This window comes from Corapipo altera, unplaced genomic scaffold (assembly GCF_003945725.1).
Source record: "Corapipo altera isolate COAL_440 unplaced genomic scaffold, ASM394572v1 2b, whole genome shotgun sequence".
Lineage (NCBI taxonomy): Eukaryota > Metazoa > Chordata > Aves > Passeriformes > Pipridae > Corapipo > Corapipo altera.
Genome location: NW_020884874.1, coordinates 20,448,815 through 20,470,945, shown reverse-complemented (window position 1 = coordinate 20,470,945; position 22,131 = coordinate 20,448,815). Strand labels below are relative to the sequence as shown.

The window sequence follows — 22,131 nt, the reverse complement described above, 5'->3', positions numbered from 1 at the left end:
ATCCTAATTTAATCCTGCGACAAAGTTCATCAGTGCATATTTTGTTTTGTAATAGTGTTTGACTTGTGGCTGCAGTATGATTTAGTCTAGGTACTCTGATGTCAGTGCAGTCTAAATACCAAAATACCTGTCTGAAAGCTGCTTTGCTTAAAATAGGCTAGAAGTTTGGGGTTTTAAACATTCTGAATTGTGAGAACTATCATGCTGACAAGCCTTTAAGTTTTTACATTTCTATAATTTATAAATATATCCTATGTGTTTTCATTGAAGGAAACTTTTAAAATTTTCATAATGTTAAGTTAGTGAATTGCCAGGATTTTTATGACATATCCTCTTCAGTTAAATCTCTTGCTCTGCAATTTGACACCATTGGTCATTCCATGCATTTACTTGTAGGGTCCACACATATATTTACTTTTTGCAATACTAGAGTAGTGAAATGTACCAAGCAGGCACTGGGGCTTCTTTTGGAGTTTACAAAGATGTATCTGTCTTTGTTTTAATTTTATGTGTACTCTTGATTTAGGTAATATATTGCCATTGAATTGCTTAGGTATGTGTTTGAGAATGTCCAAATGGCAGTAGGCATGAAGAACTTTATGAAGCCCTTCTTGGCAAAAATTGAACCCATGTTGTCCTTTCCCTTCAAAGGTTAATTTTCCTCAGAGTTGCTTTTGTCCTAATCAGATTGGGATTACTGCTTCTACACTTTTTCTGGGCTTGTAGTGCACTTCACTTGCCATAGGATACCCTGCTTGTTGATTAAGAAGTGTTTTAAGAATTATATCAGCTTTGTGCATTGACTTCCTTTTAGTTCCAAGGTGCAACTTAAGGATTTGCATGCAATTTTTTAAGTGCCAAATAGCTTTTGCTTTGCCTGCTAAAGCAGATAAGAATTTATCATACAGTTTTCTCCGGTTCCCTATAGATTAGATAGTAAAGTATATTCCTTTCTCAGCCTCCTGTCCTTTGTAATGAAGCCCATAATTATTAATCTTTAATGGCGCCTGTAGTGCATAAAATACAGACTTGGTCTTTATCTCAAATGTGCAGCTTGATTTTTCTGTACTTGGTTATAAAAACATTGAAATCAGAAAATTGTATTTGACGCTCCTATCAGTGGTGTTGCTAATAATTCTTGCCTTATCTTTGCATCTGTTTGAATGTCCATTATAGGATTATCTTATTATGGTTTGGTTTATCTTTATATGATCCCAGTCTGCTTCCTCATTCCACCTGTGCTTTAGTATTTAATTAATTGATTAATTATCATTGTTATTGTTACTTATAAAACTGAATAAAACATCCACCCATACTGTCAGTGTCAATGGACAATTATTTTACTTTGTCTTACTCTTTGTAACTTGAGTTTTGTATCTTCTTTCAACTAAATTCTAGTTTTAAGTTTATTTACTGTGTCAAATACTCCATTGGTGGAATGTATTTTGTCTCCGTGTACAGTTTAACTTTGGATCAGTCCGACGTTATTTGTACAGAGTGAAGCTTAATTTTGAAATTGATTAGAGAAGATGTATTTTGTAAAACTTTTAATTTTTGGATCAATAGATTACAGGTTATTTTGACGTAATATAATATGAATTGTTATTTTGGTTTTTTTCAACTGATCTCATTTCAATTTAGTTGTGTTTTTTGTAATTATTAGTTCCTTGCAGCCAGATCTCAAACATGGTATTTTTTGAGAAATAACTGTAATTCAGCTTTCAAATGAGAAGTAAAGCTTTCATGTTTACCTGTTAGTTGAAAGTGATTTGCTTGAAAATTGTTAGAATTGAAGTGGAAAAAACCATACCAAGTAGGCAACAAGAGTAATGTAATTTTTACCGTGACTGAAGTGTTTAACTACTTATTAAAAAAATCCTATAGGTGATCTATTTAGCAGCTTGAAGATGAAACAAAATCTTTGTGCTTAACTAGTAGTCCCTGTCCAGTGAAAATTTGATATTCTGAATATTTGTATTTGTTTGTCAGTTACATAATTTGTGATTCTTATAAGTCATGCTTTGTGCTGTTGCCTTTATTTCTCTTATTTTTGTTCCTTGTTTACAGTGTAATTTGTATGGACCTGTTAATAAAACACATAGATTACTTCTTTCAGAGATCTGCAGGTGGCATATAAATATCAGCAGATAAGAGAAATGAGGGAGATGAAGACCAAGTCATCAGATAAATAAAAATGTCTCCTCTATCTGTAGTGTGATTGTTTTGAAAAAGTCGCACAAGATCTTCTTTTGTTTGCTGTTGTAGACATCTGTGGGATTCTGTTTCCTTACCTGAAATCTTCAGCAGCTTTGACTGCAACTTTTTATGTAACCTGCAAACCTGTTTATGATTTTGTGCTTTAAAGGTGTAGCTGTCATATGTAAGAATGCAGTAAAGAATGAATAGAATGAATAGAATAGAATAGAACCAAATGACTCTAAACAGTTCATCCTAATATAGTATATCTAAAATATAGTATCAAGAGTAACTTGATATTCACTTGGCTCTTGAGTGTCTGAACTGGTCTACTACTGGAAGAGTAGTGTCATTTTTCTAGTTTTCAGATACATCTGTAGTTGAAGCTTGTTTAAAACTTACATCTGAATTCAGGTTATTATTTTGCTTTCTCATGTATGTAACATTCTTCAGAGAATGTGCAGCTGCTGTCACTCACACTGTAAAGCTGAAAGTCTTTTTCTTGAAGGAAGAAGGGATCCTAACATATTAAAGAGGGAATTGTGGAAAGAAAGGACCTAGTTTACTTCTTTTACATAAACAACTCCTCTGCAGAGTAAATATTTTTTTTTTACAGCTTGATAAGAAACTAATAGCACTGTAGTGCTATTAGTTGTGAAACTGTAGTTTCAAAAAATTAAGAATGAACCTTATTGTAATTGTGTTTTCATTTACGTTATGGTAAAAGTTAATGCCTTTAAAGTAATTAAGTTACTCAATTCTTGTAATTATTTCTAAATAACTTTTAAATTAACTAGCTTTGGAGTATTGCTTCGTTTCTTCAATGTAATTCAGTACAAGACAAGGCAGTTTCTAGGTTTCAGGGAAGGCCTTGTAGCCCACACATAGCTGAGATAGACATATTTTTTGTTTTACAATAGCCTTGAGGCTTAACAATGTTAAGGCAAATGAAAAACTATAAATAAGAATTAACCTAATCATCTAGTGAGCAGCTGCAAAGTATTTTTTCATCCTCATATTGCATGAAATGCTTCTGACACCCTGCAGAACTGCTGTGAGTAAAGCTCTTGAATGGTATAAGTGTCATGTGAATGCTTGGAGATAGAGATGAGATCTTCACAATGTATATAACTGTAGATAATTTTGAATAATTATTTAATATATGTAAGTAAGACACTGAAATGTGAGAGTTGATCATGAAAGACTACTATCTTTGGTTTGGAGAGAAGTAATGTGAGTTGTTCAACTTTATAAACACCTGTTAGTCGCAACCTTAAGTTCAAACTTACTTTTTGTCTGTTACTAGGGAAAACAAGGGATTTGGAATCAGCCAGAATGGAATCTGAAATTGTGCCAAAAATCACCAAAATGACAGTGTCTGGAAAGAAACAGTCTATGGGATTTGAAGTTCCATGGTAAGCCAAGCCCTCGTACATCAAGGTACATCAGTAACTCTTCTTTAAGACTGATGCACCTGTAGCAAGTTTTCTTCTTTCTTTTTTTTCTATTTTTCACAGCAGTTTTAGTGTCACTCTCCAGAACTAACCATCTCAGCTTCTTGTTTGACTCAGAATTACTTTCAGAAGATGGTACCTCACGTTTTGAGTTTAACAAATCCTTTCACTATGAATAGTGCATAGAGATACAAGGTAGTCAGATTATTTAAACATCCGCTTCATAGAATACTGAACTTTCTTGGGGCTCGTTTATTTTAAATTTAGTTCTCTAAGTGGAATTATGAAATCAATAAATCTTAACTGTAATTGCTTGTTCTTCAAAGGAAGTAGTACATTTAAGAATAGTTAATGGGGAAAACAATCACTTTTGGCTAAACTTTGCCTTCCTCTGCAGCTTTTATTAACTTTAACAGGTGTGCAGGGTACAACTGTTGTGGCGATCAGTCCTACTTATGCTATAGCTAAATCAGAGTGGTTGAACAGTAGTTCTAATTTTGTCCTGAGTTGGAACTGTTGGGGAGGATGTCTCATGAGAGCATGAAAACAGACATCTGGATCTACAACAGTAGCCAGCAGTGAACAGTTAAAGAAATATATAAGGACATGGCATGTTTGTTGGGAATACAGTTCATGAAATATCATCACATGTAGCATTCTATGGCTTCCCACAATTTTTATTTATTTTTTGGTTTAGTCTGTTTCTATTAAGAATGGTTAATGTATTTTTCTTACTTTGGTGTCATTATTCTGTTTTTGAACCCAGTCTTACAATAGCCACCTAATCTGTGGCAAGAAATTCTGTAGTTCCTCCTGGGGTCAAAAAATTCTGAACTGTAAGTGCCAGCATCCCAGCCTCATCCCACAGGGTTTGTAGTTCTGATCTGGAAAGCATTTTTGAGTGTAAGAGAGCAGCATGGTCTTTATTTTACAGTATCTTGTGCATGTTTGATAACTGAGTGGAAAGCAAGCAGTTTCATCTACTTAAACACATCTAATGTAAGGTGTGAAAATGATGTCATTATTCCCTTTATGCTGCTAAATGTCATTGGTAAAAGGCATCACTTTCATTCAGCTCCTTAGAAGGAATAAGCTCCAAATGAAAAATTTCTGGGACTTTCAAAATCTTTATACTGAGATTTGCAGTATATTAAGGCATAGATTTTTTTCCCCTTGCTGTCTACTAATCAGTGCTCTGGGTTTGACAACTGGACTTGATAATGAGATTCCTATTAATGTCATGGCACCTTCATCTCTTGTGTTCCTACTGAACTTCTTAGAAGTTGGAGTTTTTCATGGGGACTTTAATAAATTAATTTGGATAGAAGTTTATAAAAAGAAAGGAATATTAAGTGAATGAAAAAGATCTTCCAATTAGTGTTAAATAGTGGTGATTGATTATTTTTTTTAGCTATAATAATGACTATTTAAAATGCTCGTTTATAAAAAACAGCAAATATAGACTTTTGTATCTCTGATACTTATTAAGCACCTGTGCATGCTCTACAGGGAAAGGGGAGGTAAGAAGAATGCTTCCTAATCTGTAGACTGAAGTAATTCATGGATAGGCTAGTGATGACTTTATCTCTGAGGAAAGTTGGTTGGCTCCAACATGGTTCTCAGCCATTCTGCTTCTCTTCAGGGACCCTGAAGTAGTTTGTGTCATAATTGCTTCCAGTTTAGTAGCATACTGTTTTTTGGGACAGAGAAGAATTAAGCCTTCAGGACCTGTGGGTAAATCCTTTAGATAAGTCCTTAATATTGCTGTTGTGAGGCCTCCACCTGGAGTACTGCATCCAGCTCTGGGGTTTTCAGCACAGGAAAGACATGGAGCTGTTGGAGTGGGCCCAGAAGAGGACCACCATGATGATTAGAGGGATGGAGCACCTCTCCTATCAAGAGAGGCTGAGAGAGATGGGTTTGTTCAGCCTGTAGAAGAGAAGGTTTCGAGGTGACGCTGCAGACTTCCAGTATCTAAAGGGGGTCTAAAAGATGGGGACAGACTTTAGGGGGGCCTGTTGTGATAGGACAAGGGGGAATGGTTTTAAACTAAAGCAGGATCGGTTTAGATTAGATATAAGGAAGTTTTTTACAATGAAGATGTTAAAGCGCTGGAACAGGTTGCCCAAAGAGGTGGTGGATGTCTCACCCTGAAAACATTCAAAGTCAGACTGGACCGGGCTCTGAGCAACTTGATCTAGTTGAAAATGTCTCTGTTAATTGCAGGGGGCTTGGACTAGATGACCTTTAAAGACCCCTTCCAAACCAAACTATTTTGTCATTCTATGATTGTGAAGATGTTTTTTAATTCACCTCACTTATTCAGTGGTACTGCTGAAATACTAATCAAAACCAAACCTTTTTGCTGTAGGAACAGGATATACATTAGGCATTTAGCCTTAAGTGGGAGGAATAGGTAAGAAGTGAAACGATTTGTAAAAAAGCATGAGATTTGGAGCATGGCCAATAAATGAATGTGGAAGAAGGCACATTTTAAATAGTAAAGTTAACTGCATGTCTAAAGACCCCTTCTTCAAGGAGCCTGTGATGGCCTCCTTTTTTCTTTGTCCTACAGACCACTGTGGAGCTCTGCCAAGGCACTAGAACCTTGACATTGCATGCATCTGTTTTTAAACTTGAAAAACAAAGCAAAACATGAACCCCTACCTCAATTCAATGAGTTTCAGAGTTGGATTTTTTCTTCTGCAGTTATCTTCTGAATTATTGGCAGCATAAGGACAGCCTGTCAGGGAACAGAATGAATCTCTGCTTATTAACACCTAAGAACGTTTTGACTCCTCTCACACCTTTTTTATGTTACTGTTTCATTGATAAATTTACTGCAGAGTGTTTAAAATAATGCAGATTTTTAAGTACATGGTTTATATCACTGACCAAAAGCACAGGTATAAATTACTCATAGTAGTTTGGATTCTGAAACATCTCTCACTGTGCCCCCTACTTTCATCTCAGATATTTTTATGGTGCTGGGGCAGACACCATTAGAAGGTGATTGTATAGTATGTATAAACTAGGGGTTTTTTGTCACCTTCTATGGAATCTTAAAGGTATTTTGTGGACCATGCTTTTAAAACCAATGACCTTGCATTAGAGGGAGTAACCATTATTTATCTATTCAGTCTTTATGATTCAGTCTTGTTATGAAATATATGACCTTACAATAATAAATGAATCTTACTGTAAATGGATGGATTATTAGAAGTCATGAAGTGCTTTGAACATTGATTGCCTTTGTTGCTTGGTATTCTTAGTGAGGATATCTACAAAAAATGGAGTTAGCTGACAAACTGATGCTCTAGCAAAACTATTTACTGGACTTTTTCTTCCTGTTAAGTTATGAAGGAAACCAGGAAAAGTCGTGACCAAAAAAGGGTGACTGTTTTAACTAGCCTGACCAATATTTTGTAATTAATAATTTTGAAAGGGGAAATAAATATAGAGATTTCTGTAATGACTGTAAGTACTCCGAAAGAGTCGGTTGTGTAAAAATAAATCACCAAGCATCCAGACTAAAAGATTGAAAATAATGTTTAAAAGCAAAATTCTGAAGAGTTAATCTTCAGCAAATAAGCTTTCAGGTTCTTCTTTGAAGAATCTCTCATTTGTGTGAATGTCTTCTAGCATATCTTATAATAACATAGGTTGTATTATTTAATTTTTCTCAGACAACAGTGATGTACCCATAACATTGTACTCAGTTTACTCCTATGGTCCTGTTGGCAAAACAGCATAGGAAGTTTCTGGCCTGGTGGTTTTAATTTTGATGAAAAGTTGGTCTTTGCCAGGCTTTTGTATGTCTGCTGATTTCCAAAAGGGGTGTGGTAATCTCTTTTGACATTTATGCCTGAATTGCTGGTGGTCAGACTTTCTTGAGTACATGACCTTAGTGCACATACAAGGTTCATAATCTGTCCTTTCAAAGAAGTTGAGTTGCATAATCAGTGGCTCCACGTTATCAGCTAGCAGTGGTGTGGCAGACAGGAACAGATGTTGGCAAACTGGGACTGCTTTTGATAGTTCCATCAAGTTCTCAAACAAAGATGCAAGCAATTGGTTAGGAAGTGGTCTTCCTCCAGTATAAATTTTTCTTGATATGGTAGTTCATTATGTCTCAGACCAAGTTGGAACTTTCCAGTGCAATCAACTTGTTTTTAACCCTCAGCTGCCTGTACTAGTGACACACTAGGTTCTGTCTTCTGACAAAAATTTTCAATTCAATAATTTTGAAAAAACTCAGAGGAAAAGGCTTGCTGAAAAGCATTTTCAGTGAAATTAATTTTTTTTTCCCCACTTACTGTCAGAGATAAAGCTCCCTAGCATTTTTCTGAGCTGTTATCAAGTTTTCAGTAAACTGCTCATCTGGTTGCCATGAGGCATAACTAACTGTCGGGGTCCCACTGTTGCATTTCTCTTCATGTACTTCCATGAGACTGGAATTGCACATTTCATCTGCCCACCTGCCTATTTAGCTACCTAGCAATAAACTTACTCTCCCTTTCCCTGACACCAGTCATCAAAAAACTGAATTATCTTGTTAGAGGTGCTCTGTAAGTATCTGTCCATTCTGATGTTTATTCTCTGAAATGGCAAGTCTTGGTTTATCATGGCACAAGTTGTTTGCAGGTTTCCAAAACATGGTAATATCTGAAATCTGTAAAACTAAATGGAGCAGTATACTGACTTCAAATACTGCACCCTTGAAAAAGTGCTAGGGCCTAATGATGGCTGGAGTCACATTGTTTGTATCTAGCACTTTTTCTTTGCACCACCCAAAATAAAAGCTATTTGGCAGCCTTAAACAGTGGTAGTTGCATTAAAAGCTACTTAGAAGTGAGAGAGTGCTGTCTGTATCTGGCAATAATGATGATTCTTTCAGGTGCTGTAATTAGTTTGAATTCTACCACTCAAAATCCATCTTCTGTTTGGGAATGCTTAGTGACATAGACTTTGTCCTGCAAGAAGATCTTAGCATGTGGGATTAGACAGAGTCATTACCTGGCTTAACAAAATAAAATTTAGAAGCTTACAAATAACCTGTGTCTGAAAATACATTCTTGTCTTTTAATAGGCTGATGTGACAATCTTTGAATATATTTTGGAAAGCTATAGAAAAACATGAGAGATATGTTTTGGGGTCACATTACTTACAGCTTCATCTAAGTAACTGCCTTTTAAATTTTTTTTCACTTTCGAAAATTTGGTTTGGGAAGAAATGCAGACATTGAAAAGGAGAGAAAATTATTGCCAACTGTGAAGGCTGCTTTGATGTGATTTCTTATGCAAATACTTTTCTCCAGAACTTCAAATATTAGACTTTCAAGGAAGAAAACTTGATAGCAATGTAAAATACTGTATTTGCATTACACTGTGACCTTTGCATATTGGCACTAGTCCTAGTACTTCAGTGTGAACGTGCTAGATGTTATGCTGAGACTGAACTGAAGTTTGCCTGAAAAAAGGGAAGAAGATGGAAGAGAGTATTAACCTTGTTGAAAGTCGTCTAATGCAAATGAATTTTAAATATATGAAGCTCTCTTAAATGATTCAAACAAAAATGATTTGGTGTATTTTATGATTTTAAATACCTTCTTAAAGTGTATAGAAAACTTTGTTACCACAATTCTCTGCACAATTACCCTCTATCAACTTGATTAGTTTCAGTCAATTTTTATAAAGTAAAATTTCCATGAATAGTCGTTGGAGAAAATAATTGTTTTGCCATTCCAAAGTAGATTTTCAGCTAGAACTTAATCTACTATTTAAGGACTCTTTAAAAAATAGAGCCTTCTGTTCAGCCTTATAGAAATGCACTTAAATTTTCGAGTAAAAGAGAGCATAATAATTGTAGTGAGTTTTTTTTCTGTGGAATAATTCCTGTATAATTAGCTTTCTTCATAGCCACATCTAAAGCAATGATGACCAAGTAGTTTTTTTGTTTAGAGAATCAAGTGTATCTTTTATGAAGGTTATTCAGCTTGCCAAGATGCAGTGTTACCAACTGGAGCTATACTTGGTGATACAGAACAGCCAGCTTTGTGGTGTAAATTCTAGAATGTCATGCTTGTATGACGTAAGGCAGTAGTTTGATATAAACTTGTCCTTCTCCTCTAAGTAGTTTAGAATATTTTGATAGGGTAAGTTCTTTTGAATAAACACTATACAGAATTGTCTATCCATTATGCAGAAGCACAGGTACCATCAGTACCCCTGCAACCAGCATGGCTGGTGCAAACCAGGCCGTTTGCTTAGCTAATTTGAGAAGCATGCCTCTGTATCCAGCCTTGAGACAAGACCCTGACCTTGAGTTTTGGAACTATAGCCAAAAAAATGAAAAAGGTGTCAAAATAAAATCAGTCTGCTGTACTACTGATAACATAGGTGGGTTCTGAAACTGGGGGAAAAAAGGAAGACCCATAAAATGTCCCATGTTACTAAGTGCTATAGTGAGAAGCCAAGTTTGCATTCGGTCTGAACATTAACAATGTTTAGATTTTTAGATCAAACTCTGGAACGACTTTGTTCAGTAGACTAACATGCTTAGACTGTATTGTTCCATGACATAAATGTAATGGAAAGGGACAAATACAATGCAAATACTCCTACACAGGCAGAAACTGAGAAGCAATGTCAAATAAAAACAGAGATGTCACAATGTGGGATTCTAAAGTACCAAACAAAATTTGGCTTACAGAGTTTGAAAAGATTAAAACTGGGAAGTTAATTGTGGTGTGTAAACAGAAAGCAGAGAGTGAAAATTTCACTGTGGATGTGGAAATACTGGAGTCTGAACATGAACCCGTTCGGAGAAAGCAGCCTGCAGCATGATGGTACTGAACTGGAAGGGATTTCCAGTTTTCCAGGGGAAGAAGCCTCTTCCCCTTGGGTAAAGTTTTAAAAACAGTATTTTATAGGTATTTTCATTATACTTTAATAATCCATGGTTTGTATAATAAAGTTTGCTGTGATATAATGTTGGCACAGCTGTAATAACTACTTCTGTTCCTGTCATATTGCTTACAATAATGCCTCATCATGGAGCTGTCAGGCAGTAAGAAAGCTTTTGCTCTCTGGAAGATGTTTCTTAGTGTTTGTTTTTAGTGGTAATCTTTGCCATAGCAGGTGAAGAATAATATCGTATATTCTCAGAAAGCTTATATAAATTAGGAAAATATGCTAATTTACAAAATGGAGAGAAAAAGAGTGTAAAAAAATAATATATTTAGGATTATTTGCTGTTAAGATTAGTATGGGGATCTGTGGGAGAACAGGGTGTTAGAAAAAGGGAGTTTGAAAATCCAAATCTTAGTCCTAGATCCCTTTTATGCTTTATGCATAAAACAAATTTTCTCAGTATTGATAAGTCTTAACTTGCCTGTTATGGTTCTGTATAATCATTGCATCTTAAATTTCAGCTCACAGATGCTTAATATCAATTCTTTGTGCTATATTGCTGTTCTCACAGTAGAACATCACTATGTTCAGCTGCAGTAATTGTAGTGTACGTGGAAGCTGTTTTAGTATCTGTGCTTCAAACTTGACTTGGGCTCTTAGATCAGAGACAACCAGCTCTCTCTTCTGCACAATTGTCTTTTCCCTTCCTGTTAAAGGAAGAGGCTATGGGAAGCTTTTGTTTATCTGTTTCATGTCAAGATTACTTCTTATCTTGCTTTTGTAAGCAGTACTTTTCAGACAAGATGTTCAGAGCTGGTATCTGTGCACATTGTATCCAGCTACTTATCACTTCCACTTTAATGGGCTTATCACATACTCTTTGTCTGGGGTTTACACGATAGTGAAGGGAAAACTCAATTTCTCTCCTATATTTCTATGTCTTCTTTATCATTTGCATTCTTTGTGTTTTCTTTTTTTCCCTAGTGCGATTGCTGAAGAAAATGGCCATACTAACACACCTCAGAAAGGACTGTTACCTGAAGATGCTGATGTAGCTTCTGGGGTACTTGAGACTGTCTCAAAATCTACTCTTTCATCCCAAGTAGTGCAGGTTTCAGAAGAGCAGAATACGGTACCTACTCCAGCAAAAAAGTCAAGCAAGGCAAAACCACAAATAGATGTGAAGGCAGAGTTGGAGAAAAGACAAGGAGGAAAGCAACTGCTTAATTTGGTGGTAATAGGTAAATCTGTTAAATTATATTTTTGGCAAACATAAAGTTTAAAAAATGTATTGGTTGAATCTGGATGTGATACAGAAGCAAAACTCTTCTCTCTCTAGGGAAGGGAAATCTCATGCTGTTTTCAGTTACATCTTGGTGGTTATTCTTTGGAGGGAGTACATTCAGATGTCTTTGACTAGGTCAGTGAGGTTGACTTAGGTTCCTTTTGACCATACAGAACGTGATTTGGTTTGGTTTCATTGTTGCATCGTGTTCTTTTTAGTAGGAATTTGGAGGTGTTCTATGGCTGCCATGCTAGCTGACTTGTAATAAACTGTCTCCCTGTGTCTCTGTCTTACAGAATTATAAAGTTCTATGGGTTGCACAAGCATTATTATTAGTGCATGTGTTGTTCATGTGTTTCTTCTTGTGCTATACCTAAATTGCATAAATAAATAAAATTGATATAATATTTATTTCCCTCCATAGGACATGTTGATGCAGGTAAAAGTACTTTAATGGGTCATTTGCTCTACCTTTTGGGAAATGTGAACAAAAGAACTATGCACAAATACGAACAGGAATCTAAGAAGGCTGGTAAAGCTTCGTTTGCCTATGCGTGGGTCTTGGATGAAACGGGTGAAGAGAGAGAAAGGTAGAAATATATTTTAATGGAAATTAAAATATAAAACCTTTTTTCCCTGAAAGAACAGCATTTGTTAGAAAATATTAATTTAATAAACTGAGCATTGAAATGTCAGTTCATCACATGCGACTTACATTACTTTGAAAATAAAATCTACAAATTAATTACATTAACAATTTTATTTACATTCTTTATAAACTGCCTTTAATTTATTAATCTGAAATAAGAAAGTTTAGATTACGTTTTTTCATATTGAAGAAGTGTGTAATGGGGAAGCAGTGAAGCAATTTTAAAAAAAAATCTATGTGTAAGTTCTTTTAAGAACACTATATGGCAAGCTAGATATGATATTCTGCATTCACAAAGTAATAAAAAAAGGCATTTTCATATGTGTTTATGTTTTTGCAATCACTTGTCGCCCATGGTTTAATAGGATATAAGCTCTTCTGGTTGGAAAGATAACCTTCACAATGTAAACTGATGCTGAAGAACATGGAATAAGGCAGTCCCTGTCAAGTGTGTAGCTGTTGTTTTCAAAGGCCTATACACTTTTGCAGTGTCCCTGTATATAGTTAGGACTCTCATAGGCAAGTTTTTCTTTTACTTGCGAAGCACACATACAAACCTGAGGGGGGTGTGTGGGTGTTGGTGCAGGTGCAGATATGAGGGAGGGGGGGCAATCCCAAAGTGACCAAACACAAATTTTAAAAGTAGTTTTCTGTCAGTAAAGCCTGATGATGTTGTAGTGGTAGTGTTGTCATGACATTAAAGTCTAAGGTTGTAATAGAGGAAAAGCTAATAGGGGAAAAGTCGTCTTAATCCCTGTAGATGTATATGGGTGTAAACCAAACAAACTTTGAAGATCAATTCCTTTCACAGAACTGTAATAGAATAATTAAACACTATATTAAGTCTGTTATTTTATTAATACAAGCTACCTTTGATAGGATGTAATTAATATGAGAAACCAGAAATAGAGGCAAGTGTTTTTTGCCTGCAAAGAGTAAAACATTAATAAAAACTTGGGAGAATAATTATCATGAGCCTCAAAAGTGATATCTCTTGCTCTGTGATTTTTTAATTTAGTGTCTTAACAGTTGTGCATTTAGGTACCAGATTTCTCTTCAGATAAAAAATTGTAGTTATTAAGGGAAAAGTTTTCTGAATTGGTATTTTTGATTGATTCTGTTTTCTCTGTACTTGAAGTTTTGTATTTTTAAAGAGAAGCTTTCTGGAGTCATGTGTAAATGTTGGGGTTTTGGGGGGCTTATTTTGTTGTTGGAGTGTTTTGGTCATTTGAAGTAGCATAGTAAAAGTGTCTGCTATTGTAAGAATTTTTGTCCCTTGGAAGTGCCTGTCTGTCTTGATCATCTTTAAAGGGAGATGCAGGTGACTAACCCAGATACAGATGTGTATGATAGGTGGTTGCATTTGATCAGATGAATCCTGTCCTATGTGCCACGCAGAACATATCGTGGTTAGTGAGATGTGGAGCTGAGTCAAAGTGTGTTGTGATCCCTTCTCGGTAATCAGTAGTTCTGCATGTGCATCTCTGCAAACGTATAACTGTATTCCTATAGTTCCATACCACCTATTTTTTTTTTAAACTTGGCTGTGTTTCTCTTACTCTGATACCTTTTTCTGAAGAGCCAAGTTTTAAAAGTAGAATTAGTAAGGATTTAAATATGCAGTACAATTTTCATGTTCTTGCTGTGCTTGTTGGTACACAGTCTATGGGCGCATGGGGTTAGTACTGTGAATTCTGGGTGCTTTTCCTCATGACTGGAGTTACTGAAAGGCAGATCTAGAGGTCTGCTCTTCCAAGAAGCAGGTATCTCTATTTTTGCGTGCAGGCTAAATCCATGAAAGCTATGAAGTGTATAATTTCATGTGTTTTTACTAGCTTGCTTTATATCTCTGTGAAGCTTTCAAAGCAGTTTTAATGGTGCGTTGCATGTATGCTTTGTTTAAGGGGAGTTACAATGGATGTGGGTATGACCAAATTCGAGACAAAGACTAAAGTAATTACACTGATGGATGCTCCAGGCCACAAAGACTTCATTCCAAATATGATCACAGGAGCTGCACAGGTAGAAATGGTCTAAAATGCTTTTTCCAATATCAGTATTATTTGTGACTTTTTCTTAAATTGGTTTTCTTCTTTTAAAATCTAAGATGAAATAGAATAATTGATGATGCTAACATGTCTTTGAGGTTTTAACGAGTTTTCTAAACTTAAAAAAGAATGTGTTTTTTAAACACTAAAGGTAGTTCCTTTTTTTTGTATGTTAACATTTGAGAGTAATTTGAATACTAAGTTGCAGTTTGATAAAATCACAGTTGAGCTTTGAAAGCTCTTTACATGTGGTATATGTCTACTTAATGAAGTTTTGTGAAAGGGGTCTTGCAGGTAAAGATTTCAAGTAATTTTGAGCTTAAAGAAAAAAGATTTGGAGAGACCAAACAGAACACATTCTTCTGTTTAACAGCGTGTTCTATATGGGATGAGAAAACAAGTTTGTACAGGATGCATCTGTCTTGTCAGGAGGACATTTGCAGAGACTACGTGCCACTTGCTTTAGGAACAGTAGGTGAAATCAAAAGTATTGGCCACTACCCATTGCATTTGATATGGCACTTACCCTTCTCATATAGGTTAGTTATTTAATTTGTGGAAATAAGAAATCAGAGGTGGGGGAAAAATAACATGGTTATATGACATAAAATGTGTGAGACTTTTTTCCACTTAAAGGCACCCTTTTTAAATAGTAAAATTGATTCTCCAAAGTAGAGCCTTAATCAAATATTCTTTTTTTTCCAAAAGTAAGCTACTGTGTATAGATTTTTGCTCTGCATGTGTCATAACAGTCTGAAATATGAGTTTTATCATAAGATCTTGTTTGAATACTTGGATGAGTACTGTTAGTATGATTTTACAGGTAAAGAACTACAGTGTAGGGAGCCTGGTGTGCCCCAAGTTCTGCTTTAAGCAGAGCCTGGGTAAGAATTCATACCTTATGACCCAGTGGTTAGGCTGCAGAATAGTCAGAAGTTTGCAAATTATGGTGTAGTTGTTACACAGTCATCTATATGTTGTAGCAATTTTATGAGTTTTAAAGTTAGAAGTGGATCTTTAGTTTCAGAGCAGTGGAAAATGTCAACTGAGACATGCTAATTTCTTTACAATTGTAATTTAAACTGGTTTGTCTTTTGGGGTAAAAGTAATACAGGCAGAAGTATTAAGAGAAGACTTGCAGATCTTCCAGCAGTTGTATCAGTTCTGCAGCAGAAGATGGATCTGACCAAATAAAGCTTCTATCTCTCTGTTCCCTCAGCTCTCAGGATGGGGAGGGGCTGGTCTATTCTGAAACCTATTAAGGAATTACTGAAACTTTGCAACTTTCCGTTGCATGTTAGAATAGACTCAGTGCTGAAGCAATGGCTGGAAATGGCTTTAATGCCTTTTTATTGTGGAGAATGCTGTTAGAAGGTGAATCCCCAGCTGCTGTTATGCAGAATTCAAATCAACCTTATCAGGGCCAGGATCTGGCCTTTGATACACATTTATGTAAGTCCTGAGGTACCTTTTTTATTATTTATAATTTAGAAAATGCAAGATGTCTTTTTTTTTGAGGGCGAAGTTCACTACAATGCACTTCTGAGGCTGAAAGCTGTAGGGAAATTCATCAGTCGTTCTTTTCCCGTTCTCATACTTGTGTGGTCTCTGAACGAGCTGTGGGATTACATGCCTAGGACAAGGCGAGGGGAGTTCGGAGTCAGGGCTCTGTTCCTTTTCCTGGCATCCTGAAGCATAAACATGTAAGGAAAGGGAGAAAGAACCACTTTTTCTTCTCTCTTTCCATTATGTCCATCTCTTCAGTCCTGTGGAATTGTTTTATACCTGCCTCTTGACAGCAGTACCTTTATTATTTGTGTTTGTTGCCATCATTTGGTGCATGATGATGGTCTAACGGACAGTTACTTACCAAAGCAGGAAAAGTAGAAGAAATATTAACAGCATTTAAGGCTAACAGCAAGATCTGTGTTTTTTTCCCAGAGTTTACATGCTGACTTTAGTGCAGTGCTATAGACTATTTGCTTTTAATGCTGTGGCAGAGAGTTTGTCTAGGTGATAAGATAGACTACTTTGTCTTTTCCACCTTGTGTTTTTGGCATGCTCCAGTGTGTTGAGTGTACTGTGAAGCATTCACATCCAGCATGTAGTCTATAACTATATAACTGGTTGTACCAGTTATATAGTGAGGTGATTTATCTGTAATTTTTGCAGCTTCTCACTATAAAGGTGTCCAGACTGAGGCAGGGCAAATGAAGTATTGTGCTTATACCCTTGCTAAGGCTTCTGAGCATAGGCTGCTTTTGTTTAGTTGAGATCTGTGCAGCACATCTGTGGTAGGTGGATTGAAAGGGACAGGTTCCCAAAACCAGGAGTTAGCTTGTGTTTAACCAGGAGGTGCTGGTTTATGACATGAGATGACATAATACCATAGTATCTCATCAAAGTGGACGTGATACAAATAGGACTGAGCAGTTTCAATTACATTTGGAGCACGTCAGGATTCCTCCTCTGTAAAATATGTTTTGCCTGAAATGTTGCTGATATATGTATTCACCCAGATTATTTCCACCTCTTAACCACTTTTCATTGGTTTTTGTTTTTTTTTCCTTTTAATCTAGGCTGATGTGGCAATTTTGGTTGTGGATGCTAGCAGAGGAGAGTTTGAAGCAGGGTTTGAGACAGGTGGACAAACTCGAGAACATGGATTATTAGTACGCTCTCTTGGAGTGACACAGCTAGCTGTTGCAGTCAATAAAATGGACCAGGTACATGCTTCATTTTCTCATCTAAGTGAAGGCCTTCTGTCTAGATTTGTGGATACTAAGTTTAAGGATCAGTATTGTGAAACTAATACTAAAGTATTGTTTCTTTGCTTTTCAGCTCTGTCTCTTGTGTTTAGACCTCACAGTACTATTCTTTTTATTTATAGGTGTATTTTCAAAATACACAGAATGATAGTTTTGGTGCTAAAATGAGCAGGGGTCCTTTTGCACTTGTGGAAATCTCAAGTAAGCAGTTAACCCAGTGGTATCTGCAAGAGCATCTTGGTGGTTATTCAGGTCAAGACCCCAATAGTTTTACTTAAACCTGTAAGGTGTGTTAGATACTACTATTTATATTTTAGGTTACTACTGTGTTGAATATATCTTGCTGAATCTGAATTTTGTGTAAACTTTAAAAAAAAAAGTTGCTGTTCAAACTAAAGTTAAGGTGATGCGTTGTTTGCTATCAATAGTTGTTAATGTGTATACTCATATATTCAAGTATGAATGCACCTGGAAATCTCATATTTATAAATGCACACCTGTTTCTACTACAGAATTGATGACATGCACCTGTATGTTTAAGTCATGGCTAAAAATCTATTTTATTATTGTATCATAATCTGTTCTTTATTTTAGGTCAATTGGCAACAGGAAAGATTTCAGGAGATTACGAGTAAACTCGGCCAATTTCTTAAGCAAGCTGGCTTTAAGGTAATGTAAATTTGTGAGGCCTTTATTGCTTTGTTCAAGCATTTGGGTGAGATGAGTTTTTCCTCCAGTCAGGTTATTTTGTGTCACTTACCTGCTACTACTGTCTGCACATAGTATAACAGATTCCTTTTCTTGCTGATAGAGCATACGTTGAGCCCTGGATTTAATACTCTGTGTCATCATCTTTGTTTGTTGAATCTTTTGGGCACTCAGCTCATTTGTATTTTCTTGGGATTTTTTTGTATGAAGCAGAAGAGAGCAAGAATTGTCTGTGTTAACGTTCAGGATTATATGAATGACAGTAGAGAGTTTTATACTAGAGCGATTGTCAGTGTGGATTGTGGCCTTCCTGCAATACCTATGGAGAATGCAGCAATTCAAACCAAAGTTTTGCCTGTCAGATAGGAAATTGGAGTTTGTTACCTGAGCTCAGTTTCTAGTTGTTAGTGTTGCTATCATTATGTTTAAATATCTCCAACTCTTTGGAGCTTTGTGATCAGGTATGAGGGAAACAGAAAGGAAATCCACTGAGCAACCTGCCTTCTCCAGGGGAAATATGAATGTGGCAACTGTTCTTTTAAAGTTTAGATGTGTAATATTGAAAAAATGCACCTCTTGCTTCTCCTACAAGATCCTGTTATTAATGTGTGCTTAACATCAGTTTGTTTTCTTGATTAGGAATCAGATGTGGCTTATATCCCAACAAGTGGCCTTGGTGGTGAAAATCTAGTCACGAGGGGTCAGTCAAGTGACCTCACACAGTGGTATAAAGGAAAGTGTTTGTTAGAGCAAATTGGTGAGTGTAATTTTCCTCACTTAAAAACTAAAATATCTTAGTTCTGTGTATGTCAAAGCTTTTATTTTGGGGAAAATGTGGGACAAAGCCATTGGAATGCACCATAGTTGATTTATCTCTAACTGAAAAGTTGTTGAGATAGTTGTTGAATACAGAAATTCTAAAAATCTTATCGTTTTATTTGCAGATTCTTTCAAGCCACCACAGAGATCAGTGGATAAACCATTTAGGTTATGTGTTGCTGATGTTTTTAAAGGTTGGTTGTTTCTATAATATTTTCACAGTAATTTCACCAATGTTTAACACAAGTGTTGCAAAATGCTGTCAAAATAAGGCTTAAACTAGGAACTTTATGTGTGTCAATAGTATTGGACCTGAATAGTAAGCTTTCTATTCCTTATCAAATTTTAAATAGCACTGCTGAAGGTGAAACACACTGTAAAAGAAATTGAGGAAGATAATCTACATGTCCAGTTAATTGTCTGTATAATGAGTTTATGGTTCTGTGAGACAGAATGTGGGTCTTTCTTTCTCCCAGACTGATTCTGCTGACCTAAATCAGTGTTCTCAAACTTTTTATGAGTGTGGCTTTGGGCTCTTTTACCTTCCAGTCCTAGATTTTAAACAAGTTTGTCTTGTACCTTTTATTTTCATCGTCATAGCTGTGAACAATGGTACATTCCTTAATTTTGGTATAAAAATTGGGGTAGGTGAGGTAGAAGAAAGTGGCGATAGTGGTGAGATTGTTATAAGCACCCAAGGTTTAATGAAAGGCAGTTAGCTGTTCCCTAGCATTAATAGAGACAGGGACAGCAAGTAACTATAATCAGTACTTATTTCGATATTCTGTAAAAAACAGACTGCCTTGAACCAATAAGGTTTTCATGGTAAATTTGATATTTTTTTTTTTCATTTTGTCATTTACATTTAAAGGTAATTTACAAGAAGTAAGAATATAAAACATTCTGTAGGTCCCTTGAGGAATGTTGCAAACTAAATGACAGCATGATTGGAAATGTTGTAAATATTTGTAATCAAATATCAATACTGAAGTTCATATATTAAGAAATTTTGGTTTATATATATGGTGTTTATAGGGGAAGTACAAAAAATCAGATGAAAATTCTGATTGTAATTGGAAATACTAGGTTTGTGCAATTTTCATGTGTACCTTTGCGAAAACACTGGGTATTATACATACCCTTGGTTTGCTGATTGAAGGTACTGAAGCCATAATGTTAAATATTGAAAACTTGCATAGGAGTTTACCCTAGTGTGTTACCACTAGTTTTTGTCATCTATGTCATCAATGTATTTATTTTTTCTTTTTTGTGACTTATGGGAAAGCGTGTTAGGATTATTGATTGAGATCTTTCAAATTATTATCATAGCTTTTCTGTTGCAATAATAGTTTTTGTGTTAAGTTTCACAAAATGGGCTATATTGACTAGATCTGCCTTGCTTAAGTATGCAAAAAAATAATGGCTTTGAAAGGGACTAAATTTACATATATGAGGTTTATTACTAAATGCAGCATTTTAGGTGGTTTTTAGGCTATTTTTTCTTACCTTATGATCTCAAAACTTAATTAACTTGGATGGCACCAGAGGATGTAGCTGCAGATACAAGCACATGAAGCAATAGTTGTTCTCAGCTTTATTCCAGTGCCTGTGCATGCTCAGGAGGAGCTGTCCATAGAAGTGTGTAAAAAGTGTGAGTGCTGAGTGTACTCTTAGGTAGTTCAGAAAACCCCTCTCTTTATATTTCATGGGGATCTGAAGGAACTTGATACTTTGCAGGAAGCAATCAGCATGGGAGGGGGTGAAGCTTCAAAGACCACATTGGTTTGCCATGCCAGAGCTGGTGATGATGTGAACAAAACATAAATCATTCTTGATTGTGCTTGGGAGTGGTTGAGAACCTGGAACCAGTTCATATTTCTGGTTGCCTGCAAGTGCTTGCAAAAGCAGCTTCAGGTTCTTTTGTGGTACCATATTGAGGTGGTATTTGTACCGTGACTTGGATATTCCTTTTCTAGCAAGTATCTGCTTCTCCAGTTTTCTGTTTGCTTGGAATCTGATGTCATCTCTTAATTGACTGTGTTCATCTCATTTGCTGGAACAAATAGAGTAAAATTAGCATGCAGGCATACTGGTAACATTTTTCTAGTTAGGTAGATGGAAGCATTCATCAATAGTGGTGATGAACACAAAAGAGCAAGTTGGTAATAAGTGACCTCAAGATTTGAGGTCAACTTGCTCTTTTGAATTCAACTTTAAATCCAGCTTTGTGAGACACAAAATACTAAGATTCATGCTTGTCACTGAATTGTGATGTTCAGCAAAAGGTGTATTTGATGTTTGTATGGATGCTGAAAATGTCATTGTAGAGTCAGTTGAGAGGATTCCTTTTTAAACACATGCTAAGAAGATGTGGCATTTCTTAAGGTATATGTGCGTAAATGTGCATGTGTAGGATATCTCTGGAAAATAATTGACATATCATTCAAATGATGAACAGTGTTAGGACATTCAAGAAGAAAAACTTTGCAGATCTTTTATTCAGCAGTACTTAACTCATCCCCAGTAATAATAGGACTATATTAAATAGGACTGGATCAATCTTTGACTTTTCCAGAAGTAAAAGTAATATGCAGACAGAGCATGTAGGATTCTGACTCAATTAAAAAGTAAATGACATAGGAATTTGCACCTGTATGCATGAGAATTATGAGAGGTCTGTTGTATGCTTTTTATATAATTATAGCGAGAAAGTGCTGAATTAAATAATATTGTTAGAAATTAAAGGACTTAATCTAATACTGAAAAAAACCTAAAAAATATTTCTTCATGTACCTACATTTGTTTAAAGAAGGATATTTCTTCCTTAGTTCTGAAAAATATAAGATCTAGAGGTTTTGAATTTAATGTTTAATTTTCATTATGATACTCAGCTGGCTAACTTGCAAGTACTGAACACTCTACTGGGAGGGGAAAAAATCTTCATTGCACTGCTGAAAGACTAACTTGTGATGGGAAGTTGACCAAATTATGAAGTTTTTTGAAATTGTTGCTGTGCTTATTACAGACCAAGGGTCAGGATTTTGTGTGACTGGTAAAATAGAAGCAGGCTATATTCAAGTTGGAGAACGACTTCTGGCAATGCCTCCCAATGAAACTTGCACTGCAAAAGGTACAGTCTTCAGAAGCATGTTTACTTTCAGGTCAACGCTGGGCTAGAAGCAGTTACTGAAATGGTAACAGACTGTCAAACTGATACTAACTGTCAAACATAAATTGTGAAAGCATAAAACGAATTTCTTTAGATGTGACTGTGTCTGTATAAATATGTCTA

General features: G+C 35.7%; 1 protein-coding gene across 3 annotated transcripts in view; it reads left to right on the top strand.

Annotated features, from left to right (window-relative positions):
* Positions 1-22,131, top strand: part of HBS1L (HBS1 like translational GTPase) — a 60,357-nt gene that overhangs the window by 31,118 nt on the left and 7,108 nt on the right. For all 3 annotated transcript variants that reach the window (XM_027669269.1, XM_027669284.1, XM_027669276.1), the window contains 9 exons: positions 3,503-3,611; positions 11,547-11,803; positions 12,272-12,437; positions 14,401-14,518; positions 17,124-17,270; positions 17,907-17,981; positions 18,660-18,777; positions 18,965-19,033; positions 21,865-21,969. In XM_027669269.1, coding sequence (XP_027525070.1) covers positions 3,503-3,611; positions 11,547-11,803; positions 12,272-12,437; positions 14,401-14,518; positions 17,124-17,270; positions 17,907-17,981; positions 18,660-18,777; positions 18,965-19,033; positions 21,865-21,969 — 1,164 coding nt within the window. The remainder of the gene's footprint in view (positions 1-3,502; positions 3,612-11,546; positions 11,804-12,271; positions 12,438-14,400; positions 14,519-17,123; positions 17,271-17,906; positions 17,982-18,659; positions 18,778-18,964; positions 19,034-21,864; positions 21,970-22,131) is intronic.